The sequence below is a fragment of the Rhincodon typus genome, chromosome 21 (genome assembly GCF_021869965.1).
Source record: "Rhincodon typus isolate 14 chromosome 21, sRhiTyp1.1, whole genome shotgun sequence".
Lineage (NCBI taxonomy): Eukaryota > Metazoa > Chordata > Chondrichthyes > Orectolobiformes > Rhincodontidae > Rhincodon > Rhincodon typus.
The window spans coordinates 27,103,633-27,119,563 of record NC_063352.1 but is presented as its reverse complement, the minus strand read 5'-3'; the positions used below and the strand labels follow the sequence as shown (position 1 = coordinate 27,119,563).

The 15,931-nt window shown below is 41.7% G+C and overlaps 1 protein-coding gene across 1 annotated transcript in view; it reads right to left on the bottom strand.

Moving 5' to 3' along the window:
- The window catches only part of cog7 (component of oligomeric golgi complex 7), a 33,949-nt gene that overhangs the window by 16,715 nt on the left and 1,303 nt on the right, over window positions 1-15,931 (bottom strand). The window contains exons 2-8 of the mRNA XM_048609376.1: window positions 15,495-15,643; window positions 14,566-14,682; window positions 13,465-13,633; window positions 10,741-10,823; window positions 9,759-9,881; window positions 2,770-2,968; window positions 288-293 (exon numbers count right to left, since the gene is read on the bottom strand). Coding sequence (XP_048465333.1) covers window positions 288-293; window positions 2,770-2,968; window positions 9,759-9,881; window positions 10,741-10,823; window positions 13,465-13,633; window positions 14,566-14,682; window positions 15,495-15,643 — 846 coding nt within the window. The remainder of the gene's footprint in view (window positions 1-287; window positions 294-2,769; window positions 2,969-9,758; window positions 9,882-10,740; window positions 10,824-13,464; window positions 13,634-14,565; window positions 14,683-15,494; window positions 15,644-15,931) is intronic.

Below are 15,931 nucleotides of genomic sequence, written 5' to 3'. Positions count from 1 at the left end.
GTGGTCGAGAACGCCCTCAACCGTGTCTCCCACATTTCCCGCAACTCATCCCTCACACCCCATCCACGCAATAAGAACCAAAAATGAATCCCCCTCATCCTCACGTACCACCCCACCAACCTCCAGATCCAATGCATCATCCTCCGACACTTCCGCCATCTGCAATCCGACCCCACCAACAAAGACATCTTTCCCTCCCCACCCTTATCTGCTTTCCGGAGGGACCACTCTCTCCGTCACTCCCTTGTCCGCTCCACACTCCCCTCCAGCCCCACCACACCCGGCACTTTTCCCTGCAACCGCAGGAAGTGCTACACCTGCCCCCATACCTCCTCCCTCACCCCCATCCCAGGCCCCAAGAAGACTTTCCACATCAAGCAGATGTTCACCTGCACATCTGCCAATGTGGTATACTGCATCCACTGTACCCGTTGTGGCCTCCTCTACATCGGGGAAACCAAGCGGAGGCTCGGGGACTGCTTTGCAGAACACCTATGCTCGGTTCGCAATAAACAACTGCACCTCCCAGTCGCGAACCATTTCAACTCCCCCTCCCATTCCTCAGACGACATGTCCATCCTGGGCCTCCTGCAGTGCCACAACGATGCCACCCGAAGGTTGCAGGAACAGCAAATCATATTCCGCTTGGGAACGCTGCAGCCCAATGCTATCAATGTGGATTTCACAAGCTTCAAAATCTCCCCTCCCCCTACCGCATCCCAAAACCGGTCCAGCTCGTCCCCGCCTCCCTAATCTGTTCTTCCTCCCACCTATCCTCTCCTCCCACCTCAAGCCGCACCCCCATCTCCTACCTACTAACCTCATCCCGCCCCCTTGACCTGTCCGTCCTCCCTGGACTGACCTATCCCCTCCTTAACTCCCCTTTACTCGTTCCATGCCCGCCTCTTTGACCTGTTTGTTTCCTCTCCACCTATCCTCTCCTCTATCCATCTTCTATCCGCCTCCCCCCTCTCCCTATTTATTTCAGAACCCCCTTCCTCTCCCCCATTTCTGATAAAGGGTCTAGGCCCAAAACGTCAGCCTTCCTGCTCCTATGATGCTGCTTGGCCTGCTGTGTTCATCCAGCTCTGCACCTTGTTGTCTCGGATTCTCCAGCATCTGCAGTTCCTACTATCTCTGATTCAACTTTATAAATGGTGTAAAGTTAGAAACAGTGGACATACAAAATGATTTGGTGTCCCAATACACGAATCACTGAGATGTCTAAAACTGGCACAATTAAGAAAATAATTAACAATGGAATGCTGGCCTTTATATCTAAGGCAGCCAGAAGGAAAACCTGGGATAGAAGTTATGCTCCAGATAAAAAAAAATTCCTGATTTAATGACATCTGGAGTACCACAAGCAGCTTGAAGTCACATGCTGTAGAAGAATATCGTAATCTTGCAAGTAGTGTAATGCAGATTTAGAACAATAATATTTAGACTCTAAGTGTTAAATTTCAGGGAGAGATTAAACAAATTAGGGTTGCATTTCCTGGAATCTAGAAAGATAAGGGATGATTTGATCCAAGATTTTAAGATATTAAGGAGACAGAAAATATTTCTGCTAATGGGGGCATCTCGGACCATATTTTTGGGATTGTTACCCTGGAATACCAAATGGATTTAGTCCCAATCTCTCATCATCGTGAATATGTTTTAATTTGTCTTTCTTAGATCCTAAATGAATTACGATACAATTTCCCACATCAAATTCTTTCTACCCCAGTGCTGTCCACTCATTTGTCTGTCCACATCCCTTTGTAACTTGTTTCACCAATCTACTAAATTTCTCTGCCATTTTTCTATTTATTTTCTGGTTGCTGGCATCGCTGGCAAAGCCAATATTTATTACCCATCCCTAACTAACATTGAAAAGATAATAGAGAGACACCTTCTTGAATATAAATGAGTGCTTACTAAGGCTTAAGAATCAATCATATTGGTGTGGGTCTGGAGTCACAGATAGGTCAGACCGGCCAAGGGCATCAGAGTTCCATTCCGAAAGGGCATTGATAAACCAGATAGGGCTTTTACCTTAATTTGAAAGTTTTATGGTCCTGATTACTGTCATAAAGTTTTAATGAATTATTTGAATTAATCCCTCTTTTCCCAAGTGGAAACTGAACTTGTTTCAGTATCATTAGCCTACTCCTCTGGATCACTAGTCCAGTAATGTAGCCAATATGCAAAATTTAATATTGCCTACAAACTTGGATATGCAAACCTTGTTGATCCAAGTGAGTGGAAAAGTTGTAGCCCAATACAGATTCCTGGGGAACACTAGCTGTTACGTCCAATGCACTTGAATGTTGAAACTGCACCTCAACAATCTGAATTCGTCCAAAGGTTCTGCAAAAAAATCTGAAGATACTCTAGACAGACATCTTGTTCCATACAGCTTGCACAAGATCCCATTGAAACAAGCACCTAAAACAGTTTTCCAGGTAACCAGATACATTAGGGATTAAGGAATGGGAGAATAAATCCACTAGTCTTACACTATTAAGGGGAACAGTGACAGCGTGTTGGAAACGTGGCCATGACAACCTGCAGCCTGTCTTCCAGAAGCTATGCCTTACTCTGGGAGCCAGACACCGAGGTGAATTTACCTCAGAATATCAAGGGGAGATCAATCTATCATGAAGAGATGGGTTTTACTACTACACTTGTTCTTAAAGGATTTACCAATGCATTATCCTGTGTGAATATCCTCCCTTACCCCTGCAATTCCTGTAGGATGCCAAGTTCAATATGCCAACATACCTAGGTGTGGAAGCATTGCTGCCTCCAGGCTCTTAGCAAAGTGAACAGTACTGTCATGGAGATCCAGCAGCATGCTAAGTTTGTCCTCCTGGCTTGCTCTCTCTATTGCTGTGCTGAGGCAGACAGGGATTGATGGAACGATAGCTCCCAGGGTTTGGATCTGCAGCACGGTAACAATCTCACAGGGGTTCCTGAAGACCTGTCCAACAAAAAGGTTTTTTTTAAAAGGCTTTTTTAGGTCTCAAAGTACAAAACTAGTCAAAAGTTATAGCACATTTCAGAAAGAATCATAACATTAAAAAGGTTAGGAAAGATTTAATTAAATTCTAATTCTTTCCCTATTGTGAAAATGGTGAAAATATGGTCTGGACCATAAATCTTCATCCTTCATCCAGTAAATTCCATGCAAAGATAAAGACTGCAGCATCTAAAGTATGGGGACAATTACTGAGAATTAATAGGGCAGAAACAGATCATTTTGCCCGGAAACAGGTCATCTGGCCCAAAATATCTACGATGGTGATTATGCTTCACATGAGAATGTTCCCATCCCTCTTCATTTCACCCTGTCAGTATATCTCCATTTATATGTAAAACTATAGAAGGCAGCAATAGCTCCGTGGATTGTCACCCAAGTCACCAGGTATTAGGCTCAGGGTGCACCCCAAAGATTAGAACACATAAAACAGGCTCACATTCTAGTGTGGTACTAGTGGACTGCCACACTGTTGACAACGCCTTATTTTTGGATGACATGTTAAAATAAGGCCCCACCTACCTTCTTGAAGAAGAACAAGGAAATTAACTCTGATATTCTGATTAATATCTAACATCACATTACAAAAGTGACATTTAGAAAGTACACAATTGCCAGTACAACAATTTGAGACATTCTGAGGTGATAGAAGTGATATAAAGTGGAGACATTTTTTAAAGGGTCAGTATCTAAATCAGTGTTCCTCAAATTCTTTTTCAAGAAATATTTTACATTACTGTTGAACAACAAATTTCTAGTTATTAAAGAGTTAAAACCCTCAGCTTTTATTAACTCCTTTTAATCATGTTCTAGGAACTGATTATTTACAATTTTGCCTCAGGGAACATGGTTTCAACAGCTTTCCGTTGTTCATTTGTTTGAGTAAAAGTTTTTTTAAAAAATGCACCAACACCATTTAACAATAAAGTTTCTTAAGTGCAAAGAGCCATATCTTTCTTAGCGTTTATAATATGTTCCTGTATTTTTCCGCGTGTATGACGCAGCTCCACTAACAGACACACTCCAACTCTCATATAAGGATGTAGAAATTAGTGCTGACATTTTGAATGGGTTAATTTGATAATTTGATGAAGGAGTGTCAAACATACAATTGATGCAGCCATTTAATATCCCTTGTCACTAGGTTAATCAAACAGAGCGAGATTTCACTGGCCGTAAATGGCGAACCAGCTGGAGTTTAGTGGGAGGTAATAAAATGCAAAGGAGCCAAACCAGAAGGCTTCCCTATCAGAGTCCCCTCTTCAGACTATTTTATCAGTGGTGGGAATGCCAGCAGTTTGGTGATCTCTGACCAGAGGCAGATGGCAAATGTAACAAAGTCAAGGCCCAATTAAAGACTAACTACTGAGCAGCTAGCATTTTGCCAGCAGTGAAGTGGGCCTCACCATGTTGTGTGGCCACTAGCTTTAAAAGGGAGCCCTGCAGCAGCTTCCTGGGATTGGAGGTAATGGTGCACGAGGCTCCATAGCCCAATGAGAGGCTCCCAGTCCACAGCCCCATTGGCGCTACTGGAGGGGTTCAACATCAGATCATCAGAGCCTGCCTTCCCACACCCGCCAAAGGAAATAAATATTCCACCTTAACTATTTTCTTTGCAGCCTCAGCAATGGCCACCTCTCACTCTCTGTAGCACTCTGTGGAACTAACTGCTGGCTCTCTGATTAGCAGGAAATGTGGAGAGCTCACTCTTATTAACTGAAAGTTTAGCATGGCCAAGTAAGAGGCTGGCAATGAAAGATTACCACTATGTAGGCTCAGGAACACATACAGTCCTATTGTTGGAACTTAGACCTATCTGAGAACACCCAAGTCATTTTGCTCTTACACAGAGGAAATCATTTGTGAGACTGTCTATACCGTATATGAAAACATACTCTGCTTCAAAGTTCAAAACAAAATCAACACGGTGGGAGAAGCAACAGTCTCTGACGCAATGATCCTCCACTGCAAAGAATTCCAGGCTAAACTCTTCCTTCACTCTAGTAATAATATTAAACCACAGACTCATGACTGATTAATGCAAGCAGGTCTCCCTACTGACTCTACCAAACCGCTTCCTTCTGCTCAAATGAAAGTTCTTTTTTCAAGTTATACCTCATAAGTTAGTTTCCTGCTATCTTCTTAATATTAAAGGTTACTACAATATAGGAGGCCTATTTAATGTTTTACGTCCCCTAATTTTAAAGCCCGTAAATGCTATTGATCTAATGGCTTTATCTACTGTATTCTCATTTTGAGAGAAATGTATCATCATCTAGTAACATCTGGCCCGAGACCAAATGCAACCAGGAAACAGGTGATGGTTACATCAATGAAGGGAGAATTGGATGAGAACTTGACTGCTTGTACACAGGAAACAAGAAATCACTGTGGTTGGGGTATTACGATGTACAAGTTGAAAAAAAATTCTTGACTAAAAATGTGAATGCTTGGACATGGTCATGAAATCTTTAACCTCCAGTGTTTAACATTCTGCACTGGAATCCCTATGTCTTTCTACTTATTTTCAGCACCTTTCCATTGAATGGATGCTTTCGTTTCTGATACTACTTATTTCACATTAAATTGCACCTGTTTCCTTAATCTGCTAATTAATGTCTTAGTCTTTCACAACATTCTTCACTCTGCCAACTAGCCTCTTATGAAAGGTTTTATCAAAGGCCTTCTTAAACATCAATACACAGCATATCAAGGACATTCCTTTACCTAATCGATCAACTAATTTACAAACAAAAACTCTGTTCAATTTGTCAAAAGTTTTGAGTATGTTAAAGCCTTACTGTAAATCCAAAGTCTTTTTTAATTCTGTATGTTGATTCATATCCACCTGTAGCTTCACCCTAACCACTTTGTGAATGCGCCTTTGTTCCTCTCCCACAATATCCTGCCACTTCCATCTTTATTAAAATTCCTTTTCAGAACATAAGCAGCACTGACAAAGGTTGACAATTATTGCCCATCCCTCGATGTCCTGGGAAGAGAGAGTGAGCCTGTTTGAATTGATGGTAGTGATTTCATACAAATTCCAGACCACTTCAGACAGTGATTAAGAGTCAATTACATCAGTGTGCGACATGGAGTCAGCCACAGGCGCAGCTCAGCTAACGATGGCAAGTTTTCTTCCTAAAGGAACATTTGTGATCCAGATGGGTCTTCTTGAATTAATAACTGACACTGTTACTGAGTCCAGGTTTTTACTTCCAGCTCTTCTAAAGCTTCAATATATAATGGAATTAATATTTGGATTCTTGATCTAATAACAAATTCAATACACCAATGTACACCTAGTTGGGGTTCAAATCCTCATCCACGCACTCACGCTGGGGTATGTGATAATGGAAAGATGCTTTAGATTGTATTTTTGGCTTTTCCTGTTTGATTCCAAATCTCTTTTAACTTGTAGCTTACAACAATATGCTTTTCATCCATGCTTTTCTCAGTCTCACGCAGCCCTATAGAATGAAAAGACTTTTGTGTTAATAGGCATTTTTGAAACCTCAGAATGTTCCAAAGCTCTCTGCTGCCAACTAAGTGTTTTCAAAGTCTAGTCACTCTTGTAATGCAGATCAAGTGACAGCTAATTAAAAACAGTTAGGCTCCACAAGAAGCAATATGAAAATAACCAAATAATATAGCCTTTTATAGGTGGTGGGTGAGGAATATTATACAAGACACTGAGGAAAATTTCTCTGCTCTGTTCAAAATTGCCATTTATAGTCATCTGAAGGGGAAGATAGGATTAAGGTTCAATATCTAACCAAAAGACTTGAATTTCTGCCTGGATTATGTGCTCATTGCTGGAGTGGGATTTGAACCTTCTGACTGGTTCTCTCTTATTTCTTATCCCAAGTGTACATACAGGTAAAATTCTGAATCTCTTGAATCTCTGTTAATATGAGCCTTCATTATGGCTGAGTGCCCGAGATAAGTTGCCTGCAGTAATGGAACACAGCATGCGAGATCCGGAGAGATTTTACATGACATTTCACATTTATCGCTTTTCAGAAGTAATGTCTTAATGTTTAATCTATTTACGCAAAGCTATTCTTGGAAACAGATCAGAGATAAGGCAGAAAATTTGATTCGTGTGTAACAAGTTGTACCAGACTGAGGACTGTACCCTCAGGGAAACAGTTAAAAGGAAAGCCAAGAATTTTCAAACACTTGGTGGGGCAAGGGGGAATATTTCCATTAAAGAGCACAAAATAAAACACCAAGGAGTGCAAGTCTACACCTAAATTCAGAAATAAAATTTCAACTACAGGAAGCATCATCCCCTTAGGCTCATTCTCCAAACTGCTGAACACAACTGTCCAACTGATCCGTTTGTCCAGCTCTTCATTACTATCGTTCTTCACAATTCTCCTTACATATATTTTATACACACCTACACATATAAAATATGAAAACTGTAGTCACTGTGGTATATATAAACTTCTAGAACGAGTCTGGGATTCAATCACAGTCTATCAGTTTTTTTTTTGAAAGGATAAATGATTGAAAGAAAGATGGATAAAGAAATAGAAGGACAATACAGGCACAAGGGAACTATTCACATACCGGATGAAGATCTCTGATGTTCATGCCCGGGATTGATGGGATGGCAACCTTATAGACTAATGGGGTGATGATTATGCATACTTCTTATTTTGTTCAATTATTATTGTTAGCAAGCGAGCGAGTCAGGGTGGGTGCAGCCAGAGAACTGGGCATACATGACTACTGATCTCCAGCTGACTGTCAATTCAGGAACTTTTAGAACACAGGACAGAGGATAAAGAGAGGCAGTGAAACACTAAACAGATTCAGAATACCTAGAAAACCAGAAAATAGTCACATATTGTAATTAAACAAATTCCACATACGCATTCCAGTGATTAATGGAACTGTTATCTGCATCTGTTCAGAAACTAAATTGATAAGGTGCTGTTCTTTTTACTGTTATGGGAACATAAAGCGGGCACATTGCGATACCTGCAACCAATTGAGAAGCAATCTGCCCTTGCACAATTTCATTTAGCTTTCCAGAATTGCAATGCCCTCGTCAATGAGAGGCACATGATTATAAACTTGCCCTGTGCTTCACAGCCATATAATTCCCTCTAGCCAGCACGACAGTACATGAAAATAATACTTATTTTACAGGTGCCACTGCTGATCTGGGGTTCACTCCAGCTACGTAGTCAATTCCTCAGCAGATGCATTCCAACTCAAATGCAGCCAAGTTTGGGAATTCTGCAGTGAGTGACTCACCTCCTAACTCCCCAGAACCTATCCACCATTTGTAAGGCACAAGATAGTTTTGGGAATGCAACGTCCTTAAGAAAATACCTAAATGACCGAAGTTGGCAGAGATAGGATTTGGACAATTTCTGGGTGAAAACTAAGTTACCATGTGGTCCACCTACTGTTACAAAGAGTCAGACGACTTTGTAGATGGCCGACAAGCAAAGCTTTTAAAAGTGGTAACAGATGGATTTTATTACTTAAAATGTTAGAGAAATTGGTTTGGGAGAATTCCGAAACTTGCCTAGCCATAGCTATAGTTACTTCTTTCCCTATATACCTTTGGGGTGTCAGCTGAAGACTGTCAAAGGATCTTCCAGCCTTACCTGATCTAGGCAAAAGGTAAAGTCAGTTCCACATTACCTGACGGATTTTTACTGCCTATGAGCCAATTAACCTATTTTCCTAACCAACCTGTTCAAAGATGTTAGTACACACCTCTGGAGCAGGTGGGACTTGAACATTGTCTCCCAGTCCAGGAGTAGGGCACTACCATTGCACCATAAGAGGGCCCCTTATGAGCCAATTAATGGGAAACTGCCTTGTTAGCATCTTGCTTAAAATAACACATTCATTCCAGTGACAGGAATAAACTTTTGACTAAAGCTAATTGGTTCAGTTAAATAGAAGCCCCAGTCTTCTACCCAGGCTGATGCAAAAGATTCCTTGGCATTAATCTGAAAAAGATTAGAGAGAATCTGCTTTGCAAAACTGTCATAGCAACAGTGTATCCACAGTTACACTCCATTATTCTATCACAGAAGATCCAGGAAATTATTGTACAAGTAACCAATAACACCATAACTTCTTGGGAGATTTGTACTGCTTTGCTATTGCCCTAGTCAAAATAGCAAGAACTTTTATATATGACTGGTGGATTTGTTGTTTACCTCTCAACCAATAAACACTAAAACAGTTTATCTGGGTCATTTATCACACTGCCATTTGTGAGGCTTGCTTCATGTGTGTTCTTTTCATGTGCAATTGTGCTAGCTGGTGGAGATTAGGTGGGTGTGAAGGACAGGGCACATTTACAATCATTATGTGTCTTTTATTGATGAGGGCATCGCAGTTCCAGGAGGCTAAGTGAAACTGTATGTAAACTGTCGGTCATATTTCCTACAGCAGTAATTCCAATTTTCCCTGCAATGCTGTGTTGTTGCACATGGCTAGTTTGTTTCAATTTGTGGCAAAAGATTTTCCAGAGATCCAAAAGTTAACACAAACCTACGCGGTACCTTGTAGGTTACACACAGAAATACATTTGTGCGGCTTAGTGGAAACATTGGTAACCACACTTCAAACATTCTTCATTGACAAAGACTGGTACAACAACCTAAGGTTGAGGAAGGTGTCGCATAAATACAAGCTCTGTCTCTCCTTCTGTGATTACGGGTCTTTATTTATTTGTAGGTTTGGATGTTACCTGACTAGTCCACTGTAGCTGGGAGTGCCATGTTGCCAGAAGAGTATCATAGAATTCTGTTAGTTGGTGATTCAAACTGAGATCACTCTGACATAGTTCCTGCCACACAGAGACCAACTGACTCTGCAAAATGCAAAGCACAAATCCAACTAAGTCAATAATATAAGGTCCCACAACAAACAGCACAAGCCCAACTCAAATCCATTCGAGGCACAATTACAACTTTTTCCCATTATTATACTGGCTTCACCTCCCCATTTCCCGCTCCAGCAAAAAGCTAGCACACAATCAATTCTACAACTCAAGGAATGCACAGGTATAAAAGACGCTGAATAGACTGGCATTAAGAAAGAGCAAGAATAAAGAGCCACTGTTATCAATACTGTCTCCTGCCAGGCCTCAGCTCACCTCTCCTTAAGGGATTGGTACACAGGGCTTCCCCTTGGACAGGGGTTTACACGCGGGGTCTCACACTGAGACAGGGAGCACAAACTGTAAACGCGCTGGCGCACAGGGCTCACACATTGTGAAATGCTGGCACATAGGCCTCATGCTGGGACAGGAGGCACACACTGTAAAATAGGCTAGAATGCAGGGCCTCACACTGGGACACAGACTGGCTCATGGGGTCTGTGATTGGGCCATAGGCCTGACTCACTAGTGTCTAAAGCTTCTGCCCAACAGTGTCATCCAAGCTGGGGCTATGAACAAAACAGTGGAATCATATTCCAGACTTGTAAAAAAGCTAGAAAACAATAGGGGACTTCTCTATCCCCAAAAGACATCAAGTTGCCCACTGCTCATTGCCCAGCACAATTGACAGTAATTTCTACAGTTTCTCACAAAACCCTGCAAATATTCTAGACCTTTGACTTCTAATGGTTAACCCTTCCTTACGCTTATTTCCTGCACAGTCCCCACCCTGCCACCATATCTGGTTAGCCCTTCCTTTCAGTAATGGGAAGATAGTGCTATATCCAACCTTGTGGCACTTATAGTAGTATGTCAGGAGCTGGGGCATTCGGTCCACTGCCACAAACACTTTCACAAAAAGTCGGGCCTGATCTGAAGTGGAAACAAATACAAACAGGTAAATATCAGAACCATCCAGTCCCTAGATCTGTTTTTAAATCCTCTCCTACTATCTTGTTAGTTTATCTTTTCAGGTGATTGCAAAAATCCACAGAAGAGCAGACAGAGTTTGCCCCAAAGTCCTAGTCAACATCTATCCTGCAACCACCATGATAAAAAAAAGATTCAGTCATGATTGCTGTTTGTGGAATCTTGCTGTGTGCTAAGTTTCCTTTCAGCTCTTTACATTACAGTGACTACACACAAAAGTATTTTACACCTGGTAAAATATTACTCTGGTACATCCTCAAATCATGGAAGGCATTATGGAAATACAAGTTATTTATTTTCTTTGAGTTACTGTTAGGGACTCCGCTGTGCAAGCGGCTGACCATGCATCTCCAGGGCTACTCTGCAATAAGTGCCAGCCACTCAGAAGGCCCAAGGAAAGGCTAAAGAGTTGGAGCAACCCAGGTTGGCACATCTCTGGTTGTCATTTCAGACATATTCCGGAAAGACCATGTGATGTGGATTAAAGCCAATACCTTCTCTGCTGATTCTGGAAAACATGCGACAATATGAAACCATTCTGCTATAAATTAAAGAATATCATTAAGTGGTACCTATGGGCTTATTCTCAGTGACTGTGTAATGTACCACATTTTAAAATCATTCACAAATGATACAGTACTTCAGGAAGCCAGTTGACTTATCACTCTTACCAGTTTTTTCTAACAGCTACTCAATCAGCGCACTTTCCTGCTCTTCCCTATGGCATTGTCATTTCTTTCTTTCAAGTTTAAGCCTCATTCTTTTTTGAAAGTTATGATTTGACATTGTTCCAAAACTGTTTCAGGTAAGGAATTCTAAATTATCCTAACTTGCTGCATTAAAAATTTCACCACAACTTACGTCTTATTCTTTTTCCAATTGCCTTAAGCCTCTGGATACTGATTTTCCTACGACTGGAAATGGCTGCTCCACATTTACTTTGTCAAAACCGCTCACGATTTTGAATGTTTCAATTATATCTCCTTCTAATCTTCTCTCCTCTCAGCAGAAAATCCCAATGTCTCTCCAATTTATTTATTTAAAAATATACTTTCAGAAGATGCACCGGAAAATCCAGTGTTCCATGAACATGACCCAGACAGATTGTTGGGTATGCTATTTTTCTATTTCTGAGCTGTTCTGGGGGTGTGTGAGGATTAGGAGATAAATCAGTTCTTACGTGTGATCAAATAACCACCGACTCATGATATTCAGTTATTGGCTGAAGGTTCAACTCAACTTGATTGTGATAACTCTTGGTCAGAATGGTTCACTGCATTGGTTACTTAGGATGATGTGTGAAGAATGGCCACTTGGGCAGAGCACAAGGCAGCTACTTAGCAGACATTGTGCAGAAGAGGAACGTAGCACCAACTGGAAAAGGGATGAAGGGTGAAAGCAATATGACCACTTTAGACAGGTTCTGTCAAATGTGCCTCTTTTCCCAATGCGCACAATAATTTTAAAAGACCAGTGGAAATGAGTTCGCTTATTAGGCTTTTGGTAAAATCTTTGGAAACCTGCTCCTTCTGAAATTAAACTCTCCATTTCAAAAAAAAATTGCGGCCTCTTCGATATTCATGTCCTGATGTCATTTGCACACCCTCCATTATGTTCCCATTGTGAATGATCAAAAATTTCTCACTGCTAGCCCCTGCTGTTTGGTCCCTGGTTTTGCAGCTAAACTTTTTATGGAAGGTTCAGATCAGTTGCCAGTGTTATTCTTTTTCTTTCTAAACAAGTTGGTCTCCCAGTCCTGTTTATGCATGCTCTCTTACTAACACTGCCTCCTAGTTCAGAAACAATTCAATTTTCAAATTTTTATTTTTGCTTCCAATTCTCTCCATGGTCTCACCCCACCCCATCTTTCTATGCTCTTCTAAACCTAAAACTCTCCAAGATCCCCTCTTTTTTAAGTCCGGCCTCTTGCATATTCATAATTAGTAGCCAAGCCTTCAGGTACCAAGGCTGTTAATTCCGGAGTTGCTTACCTAGACTCCTCCGCCTTTATAACTCTGTCCCCTCCTTTAAGATTCTCCATCAAACCTATCATGTTCATCAAGTCTTTTCTTGCTTGTCCAACAAGCCTTTAAGTGGCTCTATGTCAATGTTATTCTCCTAGGAGCACTTGGGACATTTTACTGTCAAACATAGACATGCACAGGAATTCCTAGAGGCACGGTTCTCAACCCGTAATGCTATCAACAAACATATAGAATTGAACCCCATATACAAACCCATACAGATCAAATCCGGAAATGACACTACTCACCACAACTGACCAGACATTCCAAGCAGAGTAGAACAACATCGCTTCATCGGAGGCCTCACTAATGATGTCACCTAGCATGGTGACGAAAACGTCTGAACGAAAACAAGCCAGCTCAGCGAGCAAGTCAACAACTTCGTCCACAACCCGAGCTACAAATCTTTGCCAAAACTTTAGACATTTTACTGTGTTAAAAGCACTATTTAAATGCAAGTTGTTGTTCATTTTGAAGCAACTGTGCACATAATAGTGCTAAATCTTACTGCATACAAACTAGACACTCCACACAGCTCTCACAGGAACAAGATCACTCACCAACAGACTGAGAGTTGAATGCAGCTACAATTTGTGTGCTTGCCATGGCTTCCAATCGATTCTTTAGTGCCTCGAGGTGAACGCATTTCTCTGAATAATCTGGTGTGTCGACCAGCATAGCCAAACTGTTCTGCATGCTTGTGAGTTTGGCCGAGATAGTCTCAATGTCCTGTGGGAGTAAATCATTTCCATTACTGTATGCCACCATGCAAACAGCATTCACTGTACCCTAGAGCAAACAAGGCAGTGGAAATATAGGAAACTGGAGGTCCTGATTCAGCCACTGCAGCAGAGTTTTAACAGTAGAAACCATCCTGCTTTTCTAGAGTGAAGTGCAAGGTGGTGCCGTTATTCCATGAGAACTCAACAACGTCTGCCATTATATCCTATCCACTGTTCTTCATTGGTTGGTCCTTTCCAGAGCTAGGTGAACAGACTTCTTGATAATGATGGCCATCACAACACAGCTCAACTCTATCATCTTCTGATGTATGTGCACACCCTCATGCGTATACAGACATGAACATGCAAAAGAGCAGATGTCCCTGACACAACCTCCACAGCAGATGAAGTCACCTGCTTTCCCACGCCAAGAGCAGTGTGATATCTTTGTCATTTCCTGCTCGACTGAAATCCACAGCAAAGCTCAAACTGCTTGATTCAGACCCACAGCAAAGCTCAACACACAAAGCCCCTTCCTCGTCTTTACAACACAGAACAGCATATTTGCCATTTGAACTCAAAGACTCATTTGAAGTTGGCATTTGACAATGCAGCATTCCCTCGGGACTGCACTGTCTGTGGCATCCTAGATCATGTCCTGGAATCTCCATTCAGATTTTGAACTCATGTTTTTCTGAGGTCAGAGTGCTACCCACTGAGCTACAGCAGATAACTTCACAGTTTTGTTTAGGTTGTTGTATTCCATCAGTGCCTGGGGCAGAGACAAGGAATTCATGCCTTGGGCCACCTGAACCAGTATCAAAATGCAAGACAGGGCAGCAAACTGCCAGCTCCACACCCTCATCCAACAGCATTTTAACATGTTGCAGTCTGTCTGAACTTCCTGATAGCATTGGACTGAAACAGTTTCGCTCCTACCTGAGATTTCAGTGTTTCTTCAATGTCAGCACTGATTGTGCTCCACTTGTCGGCCTCCTGCAATGCCTCAGATGCTGCTTGCATTCTGGACTTCACTTCATCGAGTTCGACCAATACCTGCAGCACACAACAACAAACAAGCAAACACAAGCTGAATGTTGGAAAAAGGAGGAGCCTAGCTGATAATTCGTCAGCCAGTATCTTTTACTATTAAGCTCCTACCATGTGGTATTGACTCACTTAATAGAGGCACTAGAAAAGGAGAAAATGTGTTTCACAAAGATGACACCAAAACTGAGGGGGCATAATTATTAAGAACAATGTAACATTTTTGAGTTATTTCTCTATAAAAGACTAAGGAGTGAGCTGTGAAAAGTTTAAGATTATGACGGAGTTTACTAGGGTACATGTAGAGAAGTTGTCTTCACTTCCAGAGGAGATGACAACTAAGGGCCATAAATAATACAAGAATCACCAATGTGCCCATGACTGAATTCAGGAGAAAGCTCTGTACCCAGAATGTGCGACCACATGGAGTATTTGACACAATAGCTTAAATGTGTCTAAAGGGAAGCTCAATTAGTTAATAAGGGGGAAATAAACTGAAAAGTATACTGATACAGTTAGATGGAAATGGGATAGGACTTGCGTGCAGCATGAATACCAGCAGAAAAGGAGGCCAAACGGTCCATCTCTGCATTGTTCATTTCATGCACTTTTTGTTGATTATGGATACATCACAGGAAACAAAACAATTACTGACTGAGCCAAACTGACAGAGAGGAGCATTCAGTTCACATCTGTGGGAGGAGAACTCTGATAGCTGGAAAGAAATGAAAAACACGCAGTTTGCATTTCAAGCATGATAAACATGCATCAGTGAGCAGGCATGAAAGCAATACAGCCCTCAAATTATTTAACATTCTTACCTGCATGGATTGTGCCGTGTCCTGTTCAAATTTCCGAATATCTTCTTTGACAAGGATCATTTGCTCCTTCAGAAAGGAAGCTTCTTGTTTCAGAGCTTCCACATCCCGGAGTGCCCTAGGCATGTTCTGTAGCGCTTGGTGACTAGTCTCTGAGACCAAAACAGATCATAAGAAAATATGCTCGCGCACAAATTACACAACCAGACATTTTGAATCTTGTATGACCCGAGAGCTGAAACATCAGATGAAGAAAAAGAAGAAGAAGAAACAGGTCCACCGGAACAGACATGCTGCTATTCCACAAATACCACCTAAATACGGACACTCTCAAGGAACCCCTGTAAACACCAATACACATCCAAGGAGTCCCTGAAAATACTGCCACTTCCCGGGGAGCCCCTGCAAGTGCCGACGCGCGCCAGGGGAGCCCCTGCAAG